The following is a 23,659-nucleotide window of genomic DNA, read 5'->3' as shown; positions in this document are numbered from 1 at the left end:
TACAGTACCTGCATGCTTCCACATACAGCTCTGAGATTCTTTTTCCTGTGGGCATACTCAGCAAATCCATAGAATAGTAACTGTAAATAGGATCAATAAAAGAGCAAGAGCATAGAAATCAACAAACCGTGCAAATACAAATCTAAATAAATAGCAATAAATAATGAGTGCTCAAAATAACAAGATAAAAGAGTCCTTAAAGTGAGATCATTGGTTGTGGAACATCATTTTTATTACTATTACTGTTTTTGCACTATTTTTAATTTAATTATCATATATATATATATATATATATATTTATATTTATATATTTACTGCAATTGATTTACTTACTTATATTTTCATATTATCATGTATTTCATCGAATTGCTGCTGCTAAGTTAACGAATTTCACGATATATGCCAGTGATGTTAAACGTGATTCTGATTCTGACAATAGATGAGTGTAATTATCCTCTTTTGTTCAAGACCCTGATGGTTGAGGGGTTATCCAGGAATGAAAGGGTTTTCATACGAGGAACGTTTGATTGCTCTGGGTCTGAACTCACTGGAATTCTGAAGGATGAGTGGGGATCTGATTGAAATCTTTCGAATGTTGAAAGGCCTAGACAGAGTAGATGTGGAAAGGATGTTTCCCGTGGTGGGAGAGTCGAGGACAAGAGGGCACAGCCTCAGGATAGAGGGGCGCCCTTTCAAAACATATTTACAGAAGAATTTCTTTAGCCGGAGGGTGGTGAATTTGTGGAAATTGTTTCCACGTGCAGCTGTGGAGTCCAGATCATTGGATGTATTTAAGGCAGAGATTGATAAGTTCTTGAATGGACATGGCATCGAAGGTTACAGGGAGAAGGCCAGGAACTGGGCTTGAGGAGGAGAAAAAAAAGGATCAGTCATGATTGAATGGCAGAGCAGACTCAATGGGCCAGATGGCCTAATTCTGTTCCTATGTCTTATGGTGTTACGGGTAATAACTGTTCTTGAACCAGGCTGTGTGAGTCCTGAGGTTCTTGCACCTTCTACCTCATGGCAGCAGCGAGAAAACAGCATGGCCTGTGTGGTGAGGATCCTCGATAGATGCTGTGTTCCTACAATAGCATTTCATGTAGATGTGCTCAGTAGTTGCCAGGGCTTTACTCATTATGTGCTGTGCCAAATCCACTACCTTTTGTAGGATTTTCCATTCAAAGGCATTGGTGTTCCCATACCAGACCATAATACAGCCAGTCAACACACTCTCCTCAACACATCCATCGAAGTTTTCCAAGGTTTTTGGATTGGAAGAATATCTCAATTCCTATTGCACACTCTGTGGACCAGCCACACCATAATCACTGTCGGGTTCTCTCTAAACATTGCCCTTTCTATAAACTGCCCAAAGTTCCAAGTATATTTATTTTCAAAGTACATATGTGTCACCATCTACAATCCTGAGGTTCATTTTCTTGCAGGCATACTCAATAAGTCCAATAGCCATATTAGAATCAATGGAAGACTGCACCAGCGAGGCGGACAGCCAGTCTACAAAAGACAAATTACAAGCTGCAGATAGCAGTGAGAGTAATTCAAAAGAGGTATTTCAGAAGTTTTGTACGTGGCCCACAGAAAGTTGCTGTAGTTCACTGGTGCCATCTTGATTCAGGCAAATTCCTTAATTTTGTCATCTCCCATGACCATTAATTGACCAAACAAAAATATCTTTCTTATTGTCTTCCACCCCTTCTGCTGTTTGACAGCCCCGTGGGGTTGAGGATGACTTGCTGCTGATCTGATTTTGCAGATTATCAGGTGGCGATTGAGGCCAAAATGGGGAGAGGCTCTTCTGTAGTTGGGGAAGGAGGTGACTGAGGGCACAGGCTGGTATGTAGTTCATGAAGTTTTGCACTGCTTCTGTGAGTATGAGGCCTCTATTTCAACCAATGCATGGCCTCAAAGTTCTTAATCCTGTTCCACGCCTTTCTTTTCCACTCTGGATGAGCATAGGCCTGAGACCGCCAGGCATCAGAAGGGGTGATGCACTTATTCAAGTAAGCTTTTGGGCATCTGGCAATCCCTCTCCAAGGCAAAGCTTGGAAGGGAGTCTTCATATCAGCCGTCTGGAGACAGGCATTCAAATGACACATCCTACCCAACATAGACTACTGCGACACCATCCACCACCAGTAATTCTCTTCCTCTGCTCTCCTCAATAAAATTTATTTCCTAAATTGCTTCTAAAATATCAAAATTATTCTAGGATTGAAAGGCTTATCATATGAGGAGCATTTGATGGCTCTGGGATTTACTCACTTGAATTCCAAAGAATTAAGGGGAAAATCTTAGAAAGCTTTCGAATATTAGAAGGTTTCAATAGAGTGGAGGTGGAGGGGATATTTCCTATGGTGGGAGAGTCTAAGACCAGAGGACACAGGCTTAAAATAGAGGTGTGTCCTTTTGGAATGAAGATAAGAAGGAATTTCTTTAGCCAGAGAGTGGTGAATCTGTGTAATTTGTTGCCACAAGTGGCTGTGGAGGCCAGGTTATTGAGAATATTTAAGGTAGAGGTTAATAGATTCAGCACATGAAGAGATACAGGGATATGGCAGGAAACTGGGGCTGAGAGAGAAATGATTCAACAATGATTCAGACTGAAAAGCTTGAGCATATAGATATTAAGGAGGAGGATATGCTGGAGCTTTTGGAAAGCATCAAGTTGGAGAAGTCACCAGGACCAGATGGGATGTACCCCAGGCTACTGTGGGAGGCGAGGGAGGAGATTGCTGAGCCTCTGACGATGAACTTTGCATCATCAATGAGGACGGGAGAGGTTCCAAAGGATTGGAGGGTTGCGGATGCTGTTCCCTTATTCAAGAAAGGGAGTAAAGATAGCCCAGAAAATTATAGACCATTAAGTCTTACTTCAGTGGTTGGTAAGTTGATGGAGAAGATCCTGAGAGGCAGAATTTATGAACATTTGGAGAGGCATACTATGATTAGCAATCGTCAGCATGGCTTTGTCGAAGGCAGGTCATGCTTTACGAGCCTGATTGAATTTTCTGAGGATGTGACTAAACACATTGATGAAGGTAGAGCAGTAGATGTAGTGTATATGGATTTCAGCAAAGCATTTGATGAGGTACCCCGTGCAAGGCTTATTGAGAAAGTAAGGAGGCATGGGGTCCAAGGGGACATTGCTTTGTGGATCCAGAACTTGTTTGCCCACAGAAGGCAAAGGGTGGTTGTAGACGGGTCATATTCTGCATGGAGGTCGGTGACCAGTGGTGTGCCTTTGTGATTTTTATAAATGACCTGGATGAGGAAGTGGAGGGATGGGTTAGTAAATTTGCTGATTACACAAAGGTTGGGGGTGTTGTGGATAGTGTAGAGGGCTGTCAGAGGTTTCAGCGAGACATTGATAGGATGCAGAACTGGGTTGAGAAGTGGCAGATGGAGTTCAACCCAGATAAGTGTGAGGTGGTTCATTTTGGTAGGCCAAATATAACGGCAGAATATAGCACTAATGGCAAGACTCTTGGCAGTGTGGAGGATCAGAGGGATCTTGGGGTCCGAGTCCATAGGACACTCAAAGCTACTGTGCAGGTTGTCTCTATGGTTAAGAAGGCATACGGTACATTGGCCTTCATCAGTCTTGGGATTGAGTTTAAGAGACAAGAGGTAGTGTTGCAGAGGATGAGAGGTGACCTGATAGAGGCGTACAAGATAATGAGAGGCACTGATCATGTGGATAGTCAGGGGCTTTTTCCCAGGGCTGAAATGGCTAGCTCGAAAGGGCATAGTTTTAAGGTACTTGGAAGTAGGTACAGAGGTGATGTCAGGGGTAAGTTTTTTACACAGAGAGCGGTGAGTGTGTGGAATGGGCTGCCAGCAGTGGCGGTGGAGGCGGAAACGATAGGGTCTTTTAAGAGACTCCTGGATAGGTACATGGAGCTTAGAAAAATAGGGGGCTGTGGGTCAAGCCTAGGTAATTTCTAAGATAAGGACATGTTCGGCACAGCTTTGTGGGCCAAAGGGCCTGTATTGTGCTGTATGTTTTCTGTGTTTCTATGTTTCTAATGATGGAATGGTGGAGCAGACTCAATGGGACAAATGGCCTAATTCTGTTCCCATATCTTATCTTATGATCTCTTAACCCTTAAACTTGCCTTTAGCATGATATCCACTACTATATATTTTCCCATGAATAAATTCCTTATCCATTTCCTTCTCTCTACCTTGATGACCTTGACATCAGCAAAGGCCTTAATCTCCTGACACTCCCTCATTTAATCTTCCATCCAACTTTGAATCTCATATCCTAGAAATGTAGATGATACCAGATGCACAGCTGATCAGCCATGATTGAATGGTGGATCAGACTCAATGGGCCGAATGGCCTAATTCTGTACCTAAAATTTATAATCCCATTGTCTTATAATTTATCTTCCTAACATTAGATTTTATTGTACACCATACCCTCTTCTGAAAACATTAACTGAAATAATTTCGATCTTCTTTACTCTCTAATGAATGGTCTCTTTAATCCATCTCCCTTTGCATTTTCTGTCACAAATAACGGGGATCAGGAGACCATAGGCTCTTTGCTTCTTGACAAAAGTCAGAAAATTACAATAGTTAGAGAAAGCACAGTTTCATGAATAGAAACTGTTTGACAAATCTATTTGGAATTCTTTTGAAAAGTTAGCTACCAAACATCAGTTCCTTGAGCTTCCCTAGAGGGCAGTGGAAAGGGAGAATGAACAAGTGTACAGGTGTACCTAATAAGGTGGCCACTGGCTGGGCATCTTTATCTTTCAATTCAGCCAATCATGTGGCAGCAACTCATTGCATAAAAACATACAGATATTGTCAGGATGTTCAGTTGTCATATATAGACCAAACATCAAAATGGGGAAGAAATGTGATCTAAATGATTTTGACTGTGGAATAATAGTGGGTGCCAGATGGGGTGATCTGAGTATTTCAGAAACTGCTGATCTCCTGGGATTTTCACACACAACAGTCTCTAGAGTTTACAGGGAATGGGTGCGAGAAACAAAAATAAAAGTCTAGTGAGTATCAGCTCTTGTTAATTCAAGAGGTCGGAGGAGAATGGCCAGACTGGTTCAAACTAACAGGAAGGTGACAGTAACTCAAATAAACTTGCATTACAACAGTTGTGTGCGGAAGAGCACTTCTGAATGCACAACACGTTGAACCTTGAAGTGGATGGGCTACAGCAGCAGAAGACCATGAACATACACTTGGTGGACACTTTAATAGGTACAGGAAGTACCAAATATTGTGGCCAATGAGTGTATATGCTTGGTATGCACGGGATGAAAGATTACTTGGGGTTGGAAGGGAAATTGAATTTTGGTTAGAACCAGATCAGCCATGATCCTATTACATGCTGGAGAAATCTCAGAGGGCCAATTCCTGAACTGTTGCTTCCTATCCATATTTGTATGCTCCCAACATTTTAACGAATCAGACATAATCTAGACATCTATGACATGAAACTGTTGGGTTGGACCTTCGGGTAGATTGTGCATTTTTAATGCAATTTGCTAGATGCCATGAACCACCACAACTCAGCAGTATTTTCGAGGGAAACTTGCAGTGATTTTAATTTCCTTGAATCTTTCAAGCATGGTAACATGGAGAAGTTTGATTATTATATATAGATGCTGTGTGTGTGTGTGTGTGTGTGTGTAAACCAGTTTTATAATTTAATTCGGGTGTGGCAGTCAATTTTTTTCATAAATTAGGTAAAAATTAATTTTCTGAGTCTTGGTTTCCACTGGCTGGGCTCAAAGTCTCAAATGAAGCCATTCAGGACCGAAACCTGGAGACCACACCTGGAGTATTGTGTGCAGTTTTGGTCCCCTAATCTGAGGAAAGACATCCTTGCCATAGAGGGAGTACAGAGAAGGTTCACCAGATTGATTCCTGGGATGGCAGGACTTTTATATGAAGAAAGACTGGATGAACCGGGCTTATACTCGTTGGAATTTAGAAGATTGAGGGGGGATCTGATTGAAACGTATAAGATCCTAAAGGGATTGGACAGGCTAGATGCAGGAAGATTGTTCCTGATGTTGGGGAAGTCCAGAACGAGGGGTCACAGTTTGAGGATAGAGGGGAAGCCTTTTAGGACCGAGATTAGGAAAAACTTCTTCACACAGAGAGTGGTGAATCTGTGGAATTCTCTGCCACAGGAAACAGTTGAGGCCAGTTCATTGGCTATATTTAAGAGGGAGTTAGATATGGTCCTTGTGGCTACGGGGGTCAGGGGGTATGGAGGGAAGGCTGGTGCAGGGTTCTGAGTTGGATGATCAGCCATGATCATAATGAATGGCAGCACAGGCTCGAAGGGCCGAATGGCCTACTCCTGCACCTATTTTCTATGTTTCTATGTCTCTATGAAACGAATGGAAATTTCTTCTCCAGATGGTGTTGAACGTTTGGAATTCTCTGCCCAGGAGAGCTGCAGAAGCCTGCTCAGTTCACACTATATTGAAGACAGTGATTGATAGATCTTTAGCTATTAAGGTTCCCTTGGGATTAGAGCTGTGGTAAAAGACCAGGTTTGATCTTATTGAATGCCAGAGCAGGGTATGGTCTATACGAGTCTCCCCTTCTCTAATATTCTTCCTGAAAGATATCAGAAAGTGGAACTAAATACAAATCACACACCAAATTTCACAGTCATTTGCTCTGATGATAAATGTACTTTGAACTTTGATGTACATAAATAATGCGAAGAATATCATGGTAATTTTGATCGAAAAGATGTGATCCTGAACTTGTATATGATTTCTTTGATAAAAGCAAGTTACCAAGCACCTGAACTGGCGTGGATAACATCACTCATTTTAACTCTGAAGTGATTCCACTGCCCTCCCCAGCATCCAGGACATCTTCAAAAGGCGGCATCCATCAGTAAGGAACCCGTCACGCAGGACGTGCCCTCTTCCCATTGCTACTATCAGGGAGGAGACACTGGAGCCTGAAGACCCACACTCAACATATTAGGAGGATCTTTTTCCCCTCCAGCTGACTGAATAATGAACCACAACATGATCACTACCTCGCGTCTTTTCTCTTTTTTGCTTTCTCTTTGCACTAGTTACATAATTTTATTGTAATTTATAGTACTTTTTATTATGTCTTGCAATGTATTGCTGCTGCAAACATCAAATTTCACAACATGTGCCGGTGATACTAAATCTGATTCTGAATCTGAAATATCTATACATACATATACAGTGTGTATCTCTATCTCTATCCATCACTCGATATATACGTAGTGCAGAAAAAGGCCAAAAATAGTAAGGAAATGTTCATGGCTTTATTGTCCATTCAGGAATCTGAAAGCAGAGGGGAAGAAGCATTTCCTAATATGTTGAGTATGTGTCTTCAGGCTCCTGTACCTCCTCTCTGATGGCAGTAATAAGAAGAGAGAACATCCTGGATGGTTTTTGCCCTGATTTTGACACATTGCCTTTCGAAGATGTCCTCAGTGCTGGGGAGACTAGTGCCCAGGATGGAGCTGGCTGAATTTACAACTTTCGGCAGCTTATTTCGACCCTGTGCATTGCCCCCCACCCAGTCACAATACATCTGTAGAAATTTGCCAGAGTCTTTGGTGACATACCAAACTCCTCAAAACCCTAATTAAATTAGAGTTGATGGTGTGCCTTCTTCGCAATGCTTTTCTTTGTTTTATATTACTAGTATATATTACCCTGAGAACATATCACCCCTAGTTGTTGGAACAGATAGAGAACATATTTTTTGAAATTTCTAAACAGATGTTTCAATTTTTGTTTTAAAGAATGTGAAATCAATATGTTCGAGCCCCTGCCAGCCTGGGCAGCTAAGACTGTCTTCTGAAAGCCAACACACGTGCTGTTACAACTGTAAAAACTGCAGTGACAATACATACTCCAATACAACTGGTAAGGAACATACAAAATTACCTGTAAATTATTTGTCTGTGTTGTCCATTTGTATAGCCGCACTCTTTACCATAGAATAGCAAAATGGTACAGTACAGAAATGAGGCCTTTGGCCCACCTCACACAGCCCACCTACACTAATCAGAGGCATCGTGCTAGCGTTGCTGTTAGCACGAGGCTGTTACAGCTCAGGGGGTCGGAGTTCAAAGTTCAATTCCAGAGCCACCTGTAAAATGTTTGTACCTTCTCCCCATGGCCGCATGGGTTTCCCCTGGATTCCTCCCACAGTCCAAGACATGACGTTTAGTAAGTTAATTGGCCATTGTAAATTGTCCCATGATTAGGCTAGTGTTAAATAAGTGGGTTGATGGGAGGCTCAGCTCACTGGGCTGGAAGGCTCTGTTCCACATTGTATGTATTGTTAAATAAAATAAAATATATAATCCCATTTGCCCACACTGGGACTGTGCCATTTGTCCCAAGTTGCTGTGCCAATCTTGATATCAATTTATATGAAATGTCCTTACCCTGTCTATCATCCATATTCTAATCATTCCCTTCATATTTATGTGCCTATCCAAAAGCCACTTTAACTTCACCAAACTGGCTGATTCTACTGCTACCCCAGTGACCCATTCCCGCTCTCTGCATAAAGCACCTCTTGTTACCTTTAAACCTACCTCCCCAACTTAAAAGTATTTCCTTTGATGCCTGATATTTCTCCTCTGGAGAAAAGATTCTGGCAGTCTACTCCTTCTATTTCTTTCATCATCTTAAACACCTCTATCGGGTCTCCCCTCTGATGCTCTAAGGCGATATTCCTCTACACCAAGGATTCCCAACCTGAAGTCCACGAACCCCTTGCTTGATGACATTGGTCCTTGGCATAACAAAGGGTTGGCACCCCCTGCTCTGAGCCTTGCCGATTTAAGTCTCTGTCTAAAACTTTCTTAAGCCTAACTGTTGAATCTGATTCCGCCACATTCCCTTGCAATGCGCTCTATATATCAAATACTCTCTGAATATTAAAAACCTACCTCCCAGATCCCTTTGAAATACTTACCTCTCATATTTGTAAACATAGAAACATAGAAAATAGGTGCAGGAGTAGGCCATTCAGCCCTTCGAGCCTGCACCACCATTCAGTATGATAATGGCTGATCATCCAACTCAGAACCCTGTACCAGCCTTCCCTTCATACCCCCTGATCCCTTTATCCACAAGGGCCATATCTAACTCCCCCTTAAATATAGCAAATGAACTGGCCTCAACTGTTTCCTGTGGCAGAAAATTCCACAGATTCACCACTCTCTGTGTGAAGAAGTTTTTCCTCATCTCGGTCCTAAAAGGCTTCCCTTTTATCCACAAACTCTGACCCCTCGTTCTGGACTTCCCCAACATCGGGAACAATCTTCCTGCATCTAGTCTGTCCAATCCCTTTAGGATTTTATATGTTTCAATAAGATCCCCCCTCAATCTTTTAAATTCCAATGAGTATAAGCCTAGTCGATCCAGTCTTTCATCATATGAAAGTCCTGCCATCCCAGGAATCAATCTGGTGAACCTTCTTTGTACTCCCTCTATGGCAAGGATGTCTTTCCTCAGATTAGGGGACCAAAACTGCACACAATACTCCAGGTATGGTCTCACCAAGGCCTTGTACAACTGCAGTAGCACCTCCCTGCTCCTGTACTCGAATCCTCTCGCTATAAATGCCAGCATACCATTCACCTTTTTCACCGCCTGCTGTACCTGCATGCCCACTTTCAATGACTGGTGTATAATGACATCCAGGTCTCGTTGCACCTCCCCTTTTCCTAATCGGCCACCATTCAAATAATAATCTGTTTTCCTGTTTTTGCCACCAAAGTGGATAACTTCACATTTATCCACATTAAATTGCATCTGCCATGAATTTGCCCACTCACCTAACCTATCCAAGTCACCCTGCATCCTCTTAGCATCCTCCTCACAGCTAACACTGCCGCCCAGCATCGTGTCATCCGCAATCTTGGAGATGCTGCATTTAATTCCCTCATCTAAGTCATTAATATATATTGTAAACATCTGGGGTCCCAGCACTGAGCCTTGCGGTACCCCACTAGTCACTGCCTGCCATTCTGAAAAGGTCCCGTTTATTCCCAATCTTTGCTTCCTGTCTGCCAACCAATTCTCTATCCACATCAATACCTTACCCCCAATACCGTGTGCTTTAAGTTTGCACACTAATCTCCTGTGTGGGACTTTGTCAAAAGCCTTTTGAAAATCCAAATATACCACATCCACTGGTTCTCCCCTATCCACTCTACTAGTTACATCCTCAAAAAATTCTATGAGATTCGTCAGACATGATTTTCCTTTCACAAATCCATGCTGACTTTGTCCGATGAGTTTCACCGCTTTCCAAATGTTCTGTTATCACATTTTTGATAACTGACTCTAGCATTTTCCCCACCACCGATGTTAGGCTAACAGGTCTATAATTCCCCAGTTTCTCTCTCTCTCCTTTTTTAAAAAGTGGGGTTACATTAGCCACCCTCCAATCCTCAGGAACTAGTCCAGAATCTAACGAGTTTTGAAAAATTATCACTAATGCATCCACTATTTCTTGGGCTACTTCCTTAAGCACTCTGGGATGCAGACCATCTGGCCCTAGGGATTTATCTGCCTTCAATCCCTTCAATTTACCTAACACCACTTCCCTACTAACATTTATTTCCCTCAGTTCCTCCATCTCACTGGACCCTCTGTCCCCTACTATTTCTGGAAGATTATTTGTGTCCTCCTTAGTGAAGACAGAACCAAAGTAATTATTCAATTGGTCTGCCATGTCCTTGCTCCCCATAATCAATTCACCTGTTTCTGTCTGTAGGGGACCTACATTTGTCTTTACCAGTCTTTTCCTTTTTACATATCTATAAAAGCTTTTACAGTCAGTTTTTATGTTCCCTGCCAGTTTTCTCTCATAATCTTTTTTCCCCTTCCTAATTAAGCCCTTTGTCCTCATCTGCTGGACTCTGAATTTCTCCCAGTCCTCAGGTGAGCCACTTTTTCTGGCTAATTTGTATGCTTCTTCTTTGGAATTGATACTATCCCTAATTTCCCTTGTCAGCCACGGGTGCACTACCTTCCCTGATTTATTCTTTTGCCAAACTGGGATGAACAATTGTTGTAGTTCATCCATGCGATCTTTAAATGCTTGCCATTGCATATCCACCGCCAACCCTTTTAGTGTCATTTGCCAGTCTATCTTAGCTAATTCACGTCTCATACCTTCAAAGTTACTCTTCTTTAAGTTCAGAACCTTTGTTTCTGAATTAACTATGTCACTCTCCATCTTAATGAAGAATTCCACCATATTATGGTCACTCTTACCCAAGGGGCCTCTCACGACAAGATTGCTAATTAACCCTTCCTCATTGCTCAATACCCAGTCCAGAATAGCCTGCTCTCTAGTTGGTTCCTCGACATGTTGGTTCAAAAAACCATCCCGCATACATTCCAAGAAATCCTCTTCCTCAGCACCCTTACCAATTTGGTTCACCCAGTCTATATGTAGATTGAAGTCACCCATTATAACTGCTGTTCCTTTATTGCACGCATTTCTAATTTCCTGTTTAATACCATCCCCAACCTCACTACTACTGTTAGGTGGCCTGTACACAACTCCCACCAGCATTTTCTGCCCCTTAGTGTTATGCAGCTCTACCCATATCGATTCCACATCTTCCCGGCTAATATCCTTCCTTTCTATTGCATTAATCTCCTCTCTAACCAGCAATGCTACCCCACCTCCTTTTCTTTCATATCTGTCCCTCCTGAATATTGAATATCCCTGAATGTTGAGCTCCCATCCTTGGTCACCCTGGAGCCATGTCTCTGTGATCCCAACTACATCATATTCATTAATAACAATTTGCACTTTTAATTCATCCACCTTGTTACGAATGCTTCTTGCATTGACACACAAAGCCTTCAGGCTCGCTTTTACAACACTCTGAGCCCTTATACAATTATGTTGAAAAGTGGCCCTTTTTGATTTTTGCCCTGGATTTGTCGGCCTGCCACTTTTACTTTTCACCTTACTACTTTTTGCTTCTACCCTCATTTTACACCCCTCTGTCTCTCTGCACTGGTTCCCATCCCCCTGTTGTGAACTAACCTCCTCTCTCCTAGTCTCTTTAATTGGATTCCAAAGTACAAAAATCCAAGCATAGTAGCAATATTTTTGAATAACTCCCTTTTTAATAAGGAATGCAGTGGAATCAATTGATTTATAGCCAATTCCTAACTAACAAAATGGTGCACACCATTCTCTGTGAACTCTTGACGCTGTTGTGTGTGAAAATCCTGGGAGGTCAGCAAATCTGAGATATTCAAACCACCCCATCTGGCACCAACAATCATTACATGTTCAAAGTCACTTAGATCACACTTCTTCCCCATTCTGATGGGGAAGTTGTTGTCTGAACAACAACTGAACCTCTTGACCATGGCTGTATGCTTTTATGCATTGCTGCCACGTGATTTGCTGATTAGATATTTGCATTAATGTACAGGTGTCCATAATAAAATGGCCACTACGTGCTGACTTTCTAATTGCTATCTTTATCAATAATGAGTTACTCAGTTGTTCACTTGGCAAGTTCATTCATCAATACCACACATAAAATGCTGGAGGACTCTGCAGGTCAGACAGCCTCCATGAGGGGGAATATCGGTCAATGTTTTGGGCTGTGACCCTGATGAAACTGGTGCCTGATCTGCTGAGTTCCTCCATGATTTTGTCTATGTGTGTTATCCTAGATTCCTGGCATCTGCAGAATCTCTTACTTACGTATTTAGACAGACAGCTTTGGCCCAACAAGCTGCACCATCCAGCAATCCACCTGTTTAACCCTAACCTCAACACAGGACAATTAACCTCCTAACTGGTACACCTTTGGACCGTGGGAGGACACCAGAGCACCCAGAGGAAACTCACATGGTTCAAGGGGAGAACGTACAAACACCTCACAGACGGTGCCAGAATTGAACTCTGACCTCCGGAATGGCCCGAGCTGTAATAGTGTCTCAGTAATAGCTACGTTACTGTGGCATGGCATGTGTTCATTCATCAGTAAATCTTTTGGATGGGCTGTATTGATATTTTTTCCCACTAAAACAGGGGTTCTCAACCTTTTTTATACCATGGACCCCTACCATTAACCGAGGGGTCCATAGACCCCAGGTTGGGAACCCCTGCACTATAGGTATATATAACCAAATAATTTAATATATTAAATTGTATCTTTTTTTTTAACCTTCATTTCAGATGCACAGGAGTGCTTTCAATGCCAAGAAGATGAGTGGGCTCCATCGGGAAGTGCCTCGTGTAACAAAAAATCCATTGTATTTCTTGAGTGGAGGAATGCATTTTCTATAGTATTGCTGGTATTTTCAGCGCTGGGAATAGTTTTAATCTTTGTAATAGCTGTTATCTTCATCAAGAATATTGACACGCCAGCTGTTAGGTCCAATGGCGGTCACCTATCGTTCATAATGCTTTTCTCTTTGATGCTCAGTTTTGCAAGTGTTTGCTTTTATCTTGGAAGACCCAACAATGTCATCTGCAAAATCAGGCAGTGTTTATTTGGCATCAGTTTCACTCTCTCTGTTTCATGCGCTCTGACAAAGTCACTTGCAATACTAATAGCATTTAACTTTAACCCGGCCAATCAAAATTATTTGAAAAATCTCTACAATCCATGGCTCATTGTAAGTTTCTGTACAGGACTTCAGGTTATTATTTGTGCAATGTGGTTAATTTTTAATGGTCCACTGGTTCACTGGGATGTTAACAGACACCCCACAGAAATTTTGTTGGAATGTAACGAGGGTTCTAATGTAGCATTTGCAGTTATGTTGGGGTACATAGCATTTCTGGCACTGATTTGCTTTATATTTGCCTTTAAAGGTAGAAAACTACCAGAAAATTATAATGAGGCCAAGTTTATTACATTCAGCATGTTAATATACTTCATTTCATGGATCACTTTTGTACCCGTCTATGTCACCACTAAAGGTCAGTTTCTCCCAGCAGTGGAAGTGGTTACGATTCTATCTTCAACCTATGGGATATTGTGCTGCCAATTTTTCCCCAAGTGTTACATTATTTTGTTTAAGAAAGAAAATAACACCAGGAGTTCATTCTTGAAAAACCTCTACGACTACTCCGTGAAAACTGCAAAAAATATTTCAAACAATAAGATTTCCTCAAAATCTTCACCTACCTTTCATCCCCCTTTGTCCCTCAAAAATAACAGCTCACAAAACCTAATAGTAAATTCAAAAATAAGTACTATTTCTTTCAAAGATAACAATGGAAGAAACTGGATTCTAAGAAAGAGATTTTCCAGTATATAAATGTTTAAATGATGAAATGAATTTCTTCTCAAAATACTCACTTTGTATTGAGGGCTACTCATCTAGAAGTGGGGATTATATTGTGGTCATTTCCCTTTTGACCACTGCAAATGCACTTTATTACTTCTGTGCCTCGCCTTTTGGGAACAATGAATTGGACCTTAGCGGTAGGACAAAAACACATTCATTTCCTTCTATTTCCAAAAGTTCAAAGTTCAAAGTATATTTATTATCAGTGTGTGTATACTATATACGAACTTGAGATTCATCTCATTACCGGCAACCAAAATGCAATGGAACCCAGTAGAAACCATTAAAAAAAGAGGCCATCATATACCCCAATTGTGCAGAAAAAGATACAAATCGTGCAAACAATGGAAGTAAGCAAATAGCATTCAGAACTAAAGTTCATGACGAAGGGTCTCGGCCGGAAACGTCGACTGTACCTCTTCCTAGAGATGCTGCCTGGCCTAATGCGTTCACCAGCAACTTTGATGTGTGTTGCTTAAAGTTCATGAAAGTGAGTTATGGCCAGTTAGCTGCAGACCACAGCCTTAGTTCAGTGCAGAAATGTGTAAACCGCGCAGAACAGCAAGCTGGACCAGCCCCCTGAGTCTGTACACCTCTATTACAATATAGTAGGTAAAGCTGGGCAGACTGGGGCCAGAAGATAGTGTAACACTAATATGACACCAGCTGTAAGATTGGGGTTCAATTCCTGCTGCTGTCTGTAAAGAGTTTGCACATTCTCTCCATGACCACATGGGTTTCCTCTGGGTGCTCCTGTTTCCTCCCACATACCAAACACATACAGGTTAACACAAGCAACACACACAAAAAATGCTGGTGAACGCAGCAGGCCAGGCAACATCTATAGGAAGGGGTACAGTCGACGTTTCGGGCCGGGGCCCTTTGTCAGGACTGACTGAAAGTCGACTGTACCTCTTCCTATAGATGCTGCTTGGCCTGCTGTGTTCACCAACATTTTTCGTGTGTGTTGCTTGAATTTCCAGCATCTGCAAGTTTCCTGGTGTCTACATACAAGTTAAGGTTAATTAGTCGTGGGCATGTTACGCTGGTGTCAGAAGCGTGGCGACACTTGGAACATAGAAGATTGAGAGGAGATTTGGTAGAGGTATACAAAATTAAGAGGAGTATAGGTAGGGTAAATGCAAGCAGGCCTTTTCCACTGAGGTTGGGTGGGACTACAACCAGAGGTCATGGGTTGAGTGTGAAAGATGAAAAACTTAAGGGGAACTTGAAGGGAAACTTCTTCACTCAGAGAGGTTGTGAGGGGATTGAACGAGCTGCCAGCTCAGGTGGTGAATGTGAGCTCGATTTCAAGGTTTAGGGAAAGTTTGGATAGGTACATGGGCAGTAGGGGTACAGAGGGCTATGGTCCCAGTGCAGGTCGATGAGAGTGGGCAGTTTAGATGGTTCAGCATGGACTAGATGGGCTGAAGGGTCTTCTTCTGCGCTGTTCTTTTCCATGATTCTTGGACACTTGCAGGTGACCCGACGCAATCCTCGTTAATTTGATTTGATGCAAATGACATATTTCAAAATATGTTTTGATGTACACTTGACAAATAAAATTAATTTCTTTATCTCTTTAATATTTTCCATTGTTGTAGCAACTCAAGAGGTAAAATATTTTCCATTTTACTCAGGCAGGGAAAAAAGTAAACCATGGTTTCCATCACCCGTAACTTGTGACAGAATATCATGTCACTCTTAGAAACTTCCCTTACCTCATTAGTATGCCATTTGTTACCTTAGGAGCAGCATAAAGTGAATCATTTCTGATTCTCAATCTTTACTTCTCTGTCAAAACAAACTCATTCTGTAAGCAAATCTTACAGAGCAAACACTTTGAACAAGGTCATCATCACTCCGAGAAGCCCCAATTAACCTAACAACTTCTCTCTTGTTAATTATAGTTCAGTGAGAGAAAATTCTCAGTCTTGTATTCTAAATGTTTCGTTCATTACCAGTGCAGAGTAGACTCGATGGGCCAATGGCCTAATTCTGCTCCTATGTCTTATGGTCATATAATGCAAGAGTACATTATCCACGGTAATTAGCCGGCATTAGCCAGCTGGTGGTGTAGTGGCATCCGCACCAGACTTTGAGGCAAGCAGTCCTGGGTTCGAATCTGGCCGGCTCCCTGCACCTTTTCCATCTGTGCTGGGATGTGTATCAAACAACTCAGCCTCATAAAAAACAGACAAATGCTAAAGAAACAGTAAAGTTGCCATCTGATGTGCCACGAGGTGTAGAGAGGAACAAAAAAAAGCATTATCCATGGTAGACAGATACTAAAAACACGCACAATTTATGACACCTGCCTAAGTATCAACTTTTACTTTTATGTTAATATGTTAGGTATTTTGTATGTGAATTATATAAAGAAAGATTTTTATATGTTCGTGTCTAAATATTTTTATACCTATACAAATATTAAAGTCTTTTCATTTTGTAAATTTAAGTCTGATGTATATTCTTATACAATAAGTTTGTACAATTATTAATAATTGTCTTCATACTGGACAAATTAGAACAAATGTGTAATATTCTGACCAAAATAGCAACTCAGAAATTATATCCATATATATATATGGATATTTCAACTGTTCCATACCACCCTTGTGAATCAAATGATCTACTGATATTGATTTACTTTTAATTTTACTTCTTCAAGGTTATGAGTATTTAAATACCTCAGGAACTAAAACTTCAACATATAAATTGTAAATTACTTTGTATGTATTGCAAGTTATGGTTTAATAAAACTCAACTCAAATTAGGACCTTTGTTGGTTATGGCATCCTTGCACAAGAATTATCTAATTAGAAGAATGTGTCAAATAATTTGTTTACCTTTAGAGAGACTCTTACATTAACTTCAACATTAATTTGGCTCAAGAAATATTTACTGCCATTACATCTTGTGGCATGATGCTATACTATCCAGGTTTTTCACTGTCCTAATAGTAATAATAATTTTCATTGTATATAGTGCAGTTAAATTAAGTAAATAGTGCAAAAAAAACAGAAATAAAAAGTAGTGAGGTAGTGTTCATGGATTCAATGTCCTTTCAGAAATCAGATGGCAGAGAGGAAGAAGCTGTTCCTGAATCAATAGGTGTGTGCCTCCAGGCTTCTGTACCTCCTTCCTGATGGTAATAATGAGAAGAGGGTATGTCCTGGGTGGTAGGGGTCCTTAATAATGGATGTTGCCTTTTTGAATTGAATTGAATAGAATTGACTTTATTTCTTACATCCTTCACATACATGAGAAGTAAAAATCTTTACGTTACGTCTCCATCGAAATGTGCAATGTGCAATTTATATTAATTTGTAATAAATAGTATATACGACAGGACAGACAATATAGCATAGAAAAACATACAATTGTATCAACATGAATTAATCAGTCTGATGGCCTGGTGGAAGAAATTGTTCTGGAGCCTGTTGGTCCTGGCTTTTATGCTGCGGTACCGTTTCCCAGATGGTAGCAGCTGGAACAGTTTGTGATTGGGGTGACTCAGATCCTTGAGGCCCTTTTTACACACCTGTCTCTTTACATGTCCTGAATAGCGGGCAGTTCACATCTACAGATGTGCTGGGCTGTCCGCACCACTCCCTGCAGAGTCCTGCGATTGAGGGAAGTACAGTTCCCATACCAGGCAGTGATGCAGCCAGTCAGGATGCTCTCAATTGTGCCCCTGTAGAAAGTCGTTAGAATATCAGAGCACATGCCAAACTTCTTCACCCCTCTGAGGTGAAAGAGGTGCTGTTGTGCTTTTTTCACCACACAACCAGTATGTACAGACCACGTGAGATCCTCAGTGATGTGGATGCCGAGGAACTTAAAGCTGTTCACCCTCTCAACCCCAGATCCATGGTTGCCAATAGGAGCTAGCCTGTCTCCATTCCTCTTGTAGTCCACAACCAGCTCCTTTGTTTTGGCAACATTGAGGAAGAGGTTGTTTTCTTGACCCCTACAGAGAAGAAGTCAGGGTGATGATTTCTTCTCTGTAGGCTGCCTCGTTATTATTTTGAGATAAGGCCAATCAACATAGTATCGTCAGCAAATTTAATTAGCAGATCGGAGCTGTGGGTAGCAACATAGTCATGGGTATACAGAGAGTAAAGGAGGGGGCTTAGCATACAGCCCTGAGGGGCTCCTGTGTTGAGGGACAGAGGTGAGGAAGCCCACTCTTACCACCTGCCGACAATCTGACAGGAAGCTGAGGCTCCTTCTGCACAATACTGTATACCATGTCTTTCCAGTTACCAAATAACACTTAATACTACTGAGTTAATACAAAGCTAAAGCTCTTATTTCTGTTTCCCAACCAGTTTCCTATTTTAACCAACATACAGTACTGTGCAGGCATCTTTGGCACATACATAGAGCGTGGGTGTGGGTGCCTAAAATAGTACTGCATTGTTATTTACTTATTTTAGTTAGAGATACAGTGTGGAGCTACTTAACACCAGCTTAATCACAGGACAATTAGCCTACTAGCCAGTAAGTCTTTGGAATGTGGGAGGAAACCAGAGCACCCAGAGGAAACCCACACGTTCACAGAAATGACATACAAACTTCTTATAATTGAACTGTGAACTCTGAGGTCGTGAACTGTGATACCAACACACTAAGCACTACGCTACCATGGGGCTCCTTGTTCTTTCTCAGATAAAACCTTAGATGGTTGTAAACTGATAAACATGTGGTGGGTGAAGGCTTTTGTAGTAATTGGTTTAATTTTACCAGTCCTCTTTAGACATGATCCTGTGAGCTTTAGACTTTGGTTCTCTGACTGTGAATTATGGACTGAGGGTTAAGTGAATGGACAAAGATCTGACATGGAGTATCACATGGAAAAAAAGTGAAAACATCCACTTCGTCAAGAAAAATGGTGAGCTCTCCAAATGGTGAGCACTTGGAGATTAGATTAGATTATGAGGACATGCAGTCCTCTTTTATTGTTATTTAGTAATGCATGCTTTAAGAAATAATACAATGTTCCTCCAGAATGATATCATAGAAACACAAGAGAAACCGACCAAAAAACTGACAAAAACCACATAATTATAACATATAGTTACAACAGTGCAAAGCAATACCATAATTTGATGAAGAACAGACCACGGGCACAGTAAAAAAAAGTCTCAACGTCTCTCGAAAGCCCCATCATCTCACGCAGACGGTAGAAGGAAGAAAAAATACTCTTCCTGCCATGAGCTTCCAGTGCCGCAAACTTGCCGATGCAGCACCCTGGAAGCACCCGACCACAGCCAACTCTTGGGTCCGTCCGAAAACTTCGAACCTCCGAGCAGCCTCCAACACCAAGCACCGAGCACCATCTCTGCCGAGCGCTTCGACCCTGGCCCCGGCAATAGGCAAAAGATACAAGAGGGATCTGGATGTGACAGTGAATGCTTCACAATAGGCAAGTATGCAGGTAGAGCAAACCTGCATCAAAAAGAGGGGCAACACTGCCATTACAGCACCAGTGGCCCAGCTTCAGTTCCGTTGCTGTCAACAAGGAGATGGCACATTCTCCCTGTGAACGTGTGGGCTTCCTCCTCCCACGTTCTACAGAGGGATAAGTTAGTGGGTTAATTGGTCACATGGGGTAATTGGGAGTGTGGGCTCATTGGGCCAGAAGGGCCTGACACCATGCTGTATCTCTAAAATTAAAAATAGCTAGAAGAATATTATAGTTTATTGCTATGGAAACTCCACCAAAAAAGGCTATGTTTCAGCTAGATAGGACATTGGAGAGCCCACATTTACACCATCACCTAGAGTACTGGCATTCTTATTTAAGGAAGGACGTTAATGTGTTGGTTCCTAACGGTTGTCATAGCCAGGGGTGGCAGTGGGGATAAGCTCCCGCTACCTATCAAGTGCACCCAGTGGTGTGCACCTCAAACAGTCTTTGACAATCAAGTCCAAATCCTGGCCTTCACGTGTGGCTAAGCCTGGCAGAACTGTCTCTACTGACAAAAGAAGGGGCAAAGGTGGATTACTGGTGCCTTCAAACCAATCGCTTCGGGCAGATGGGGGTCATCAGCTGTGGTCGGTAGCTCATCTAGGAGAAGGAAAACTCTGACCTCAAACCTCTGCTGCCTTGCTGCTTGGGCAACAGCTTGCTCTCTGTAACATACAGCCCTGGCTTGAGTATCATGTAGACAGCTCGGATGTAACATTCACGACTGACCCTGATGAACAGAGGGCCTCCTCGTTAATGTGTTGGAGTCAGTTGGGAACAGATTTACTGGACTAGTACCTAGAATGGACGTACTGTGCTCTGAGTGCCTGAGGGGCATAATTTTACAATGGGAGGGGAGGGGGGAGGGAGGAGAGAACGTTGACTCAGACCATGAGAGGCCTGCGTCGGGCATTTTATGCCTTATAGGGCGCAGATTGGAAGTCTGTGTGGGGCGCCACTCCTCGCACAAACTAGATCAATGTGCGATTAAGTGCCTTGCTCAAGGACACAAACACGCTGCCACAGCTGAGGTTCGAACTAGCGACCTTCAGATCACTAGACGAACGCCTTAACCACTTGGCCACGTTATCAATAACAGGTGGAAAGCATAGTGGGATGTCAGAGGTAGGCTTTTTTACACAAAGAATGGTAAGTGTGTGGAATGTCCTACTAGGGGTGGTCACACAGGCAGATACCTTAGAGACATTGAAGAAATTCTTAAGATGTGCACATGGATGATAGAAAAATGGAGGGCTCTGCAGGAGGGAAGGGTTAGATTGATCTTAGAATTGGTTAAAAGGCCGGCACAACATCGTGAGACAAAGAGCCTGTACTGTGCTGTGGTTTTCTATGCTCTACGCTCTAATTTGTTATTCGGTCAGTCCACACACAATCACATTGCACTCAAGTTCAAGTGCAGTTTATTGTCATTCAACATCCAAACAAAATAATGTTCCTCTGGACCAAGGTGCACAACACAACTCACACACACAACACAGAAGGTAATATCACCACAAATAAATTGACACATAATAAGGTGCATTTATGAGACAAGTTAAGAAGCAAACAGCATAAAGCTATTGCCGCTTTATATGTGAGGAGATCTGGGTGGTGGCAGGGAGTTCAGTCATCCTACGACCTGGGGAAGAAGCAGTTTCCCACCCGAACAGTTCTTGTCCTAATGCTATGGTACCTCCTGCCTGATGGTAGGGGTTCAAAGGGATTGTTGGATGGACGAGAGAGAACATTAACAATGCTAAGGGCCCTGCGTATGCAGCGCACTGGGTAAATATCTCTGATGGGTGGAAGAGAGACTCTTATTATCCTCTCAGCAGTCCTCACAATGCTTTTTAAGGTCTTGTGATGCCTTACAATTTTCATAGCAGATGGTGGTGCAGCTGGTCAGGATACCCTTGGCGCTGGCGGTGCTCCTGTAAAAGTTGGTAGATTGGGAGTGGTGGGGTGCCTCGCTCACCTCAATCACCTCAGGAGGTGCTGGTATGCTTTCTCGACCAAAGAAGGACCACATGAGATCATCAGTTATGTGCAGTCCCAGAAACTTGGTGCTTCTAACTGTCTCCTAGAGGAGCCACTTATGTGTGGTGAGGAGTGGTCAGCCTGCATCTTCCTAAAGTCCACAATCATCTCTTTGGTCTTATTCACTTTGACACTCAAGTTGTTGTATTCACACAGTCCTACCCAGCTGTTCTACGTCCTTTTTATACACAGTGTCATCGTTGTTGGCGATGAGGCCAGCCACCCTTGTGTCAGCAGAGAACCTGATGGTTCGGCTTGTACTGGATCCAGCAATGCAGTCATGCAACAGCAGCATGAACAACAGCGGACTGAGCACACAGCCCTGAAGGGCACCAGCACTCAGCGTGACGAAGCTAGAGATGTTCCTGCCAGCACGGACTGATCTTGGCCTTTCAAGAAGTCCAGGATCCAGTTACAGAGAGAGGAGTTGAGACACAATGAAGACAGTTTGCCCACCAGCTTCTGAGGGATGATCATATTAGATATTGGTATGGAGTCCATGAACAGCATTCTGGTGTGTGAGGGACCATTGTCCCAGTGGGTCAGGACAGAGTGAAGCGTAGAAGAAATAGCATCATCATATATTCGTAATAGACAATAGACAATAGGTGCAGAAGTGGACCATTCGGCCCTTCGAGCCTGCACCGCCATTCTGAGATCATGGCTAATCGTCTACTATCAATACCCGGTTCCTGCCTTGTCCCCATAACCCTTGACTCCCCTATCCATAAGATACCTATCTAGCTCCTTTTTGAAAGCATCCAGAGAATTGGCCTCCACTGCCTTCTGAAGCATTCCACACCTCCACAACTCTCTGGGAGAAAAAGTTCCTCCTCAACTCTGTCCTAAATGTGTTGTGTCATATGACATTGGCGATCATCGGCTTTCCATGACCACAATTGTTCTTGGCAAATTGTTCTACAGAAGTGATTTGCCATTGCCTTCTTCTGGGCAGTGTCTTTACAAGATGGGTGACCCCAACCATGATCAATACTCTTCAGAGGTTGTCTGCCTGACGTCAGTGGTCGCATAACCAGGAGTTGTGATATGCATCAGCTACTCGTACGACCATCCACCACCTGCTCCCATGGTTTCATCTGACCCGGATCAGAAGGCTAAGCAGGCGCTACACCTTGACCAAGTGAGACTGGCAGGCTTGTGGAGGAAAGGAGTGCCTTACACCTCCCTTCCCTTGGTGGAGACTTTTCTCCACACCACCACCCTCTGGCATCACCTGTGGACTGATCTGAGCAACAAGCAAGCTGGGAAGGTTCCAGTGTCGCAGGAGGATAGGATTTACATCAACTCTTCAAAGTTCAAAGTAATTTTATTATATATATCACCATGTACAACCCTAAGATTCATTTTTTTGCAGGCATTCACAGTAAATACAAGAAATGCAATAGAATCAATGAAAGACCGTACCCAACAAAATGGATAACGACCAACGTGCAAATAAAAAACAGCACACTCTGCAAATAAAAAAGAGGGAAAAAAAGAAATAATAATGATAATAATAAATAAATAGGCAATAAATATGAAGATTATGAGATGAAGAGTTCCTGAAAGTGATTCCAGTTCAGTGATAGGGTGAGAGAATGTGAGTGAGGTTATCTTCTCTGGATATTAACTCAGGAGCTTGATGGTTGAGAGGTAATAACTGTTCCTGAACCTGCTGGTTTGAGTCCTGAGGCTCCTGTACCTCTTTCATGATGGTAACAGTGAGAAGAGAGCTTGGTCTGGATGGTGGGGGTCCCTGACGCTTTCCTGTGAC

The 23,659-nt window shown here is 42.4% G+C and overlaps 1 protein-coding gene across 1 annotated transcript; it reads left to right on the top strand.

Annotated features, from left to right (window-relative positions):
* Positions 1 to 1,484: 1,484 nt before the first annotated feature.
* Positions 1,485 to 22,267, top strand: LOC140211204 (G-protein coupled receptor family C group 6 member A-like). Its single transcript, XM_072280801.1, has 5 exons — positions 1,485 to 1,571; positions 7,814 to 7,937; positions 13,252 to 14,153; positions 15,977 to 15,987; positions 22,042 to 22,267. Exons 1-5 carry the CDS (start codon positions 1,485 to 1,487, stop codon positions 22,265 to 22,267), a joined length of 1,350 nt encoding a protein of 449 aa, XP_072136902.1.
* The last annotated feature ends 1,392 nt before the right edge of the window (positions 22,268 to 23,659 follow it).

Source organism: Mobula birostris, chromosome 2, assembly GCF_030028105.1.
Source record: "Mobula birostris isolate sMobBir1 chromosome 2, sMobBir1.hap1, whole genome shotgun sequence".
NCBI classification, from domain to species: domain Eukaryota; kingdom Metazoa; phylum Chordata; class Chondrichthyes; order Myliobatiformes; family Myliobatidae; genus Mobula; species Mobula birostris.
Note: the sequence above shows the minus strand (reverse complement) of the source record. Positions and strands in the feature narration are given on the sequence as shown.

Coding starts and splice junctions, on each gene's coding strand:
- LOC140211204 (XM_072280801.1), top strand. CDS start 1,485: ATGGAAGACTGCACCAGCGAGGCGGACAGCCAGTCTACAAAAGACAAA. Junction 1,572..7,813: donor GTGAGAGTAATTCAAAAGAG/GTATTTCAGAAG, acceptor TTTGTTTTAAAG/AATGTGAAATCAATATGTTC. Junction 7,938..13,251: donor TACATACTCCAATACAACTG/GTAAGGAACATA, acceptor CCTTCATTTCAG/ATGCACAGGAGTGCTTTCAA.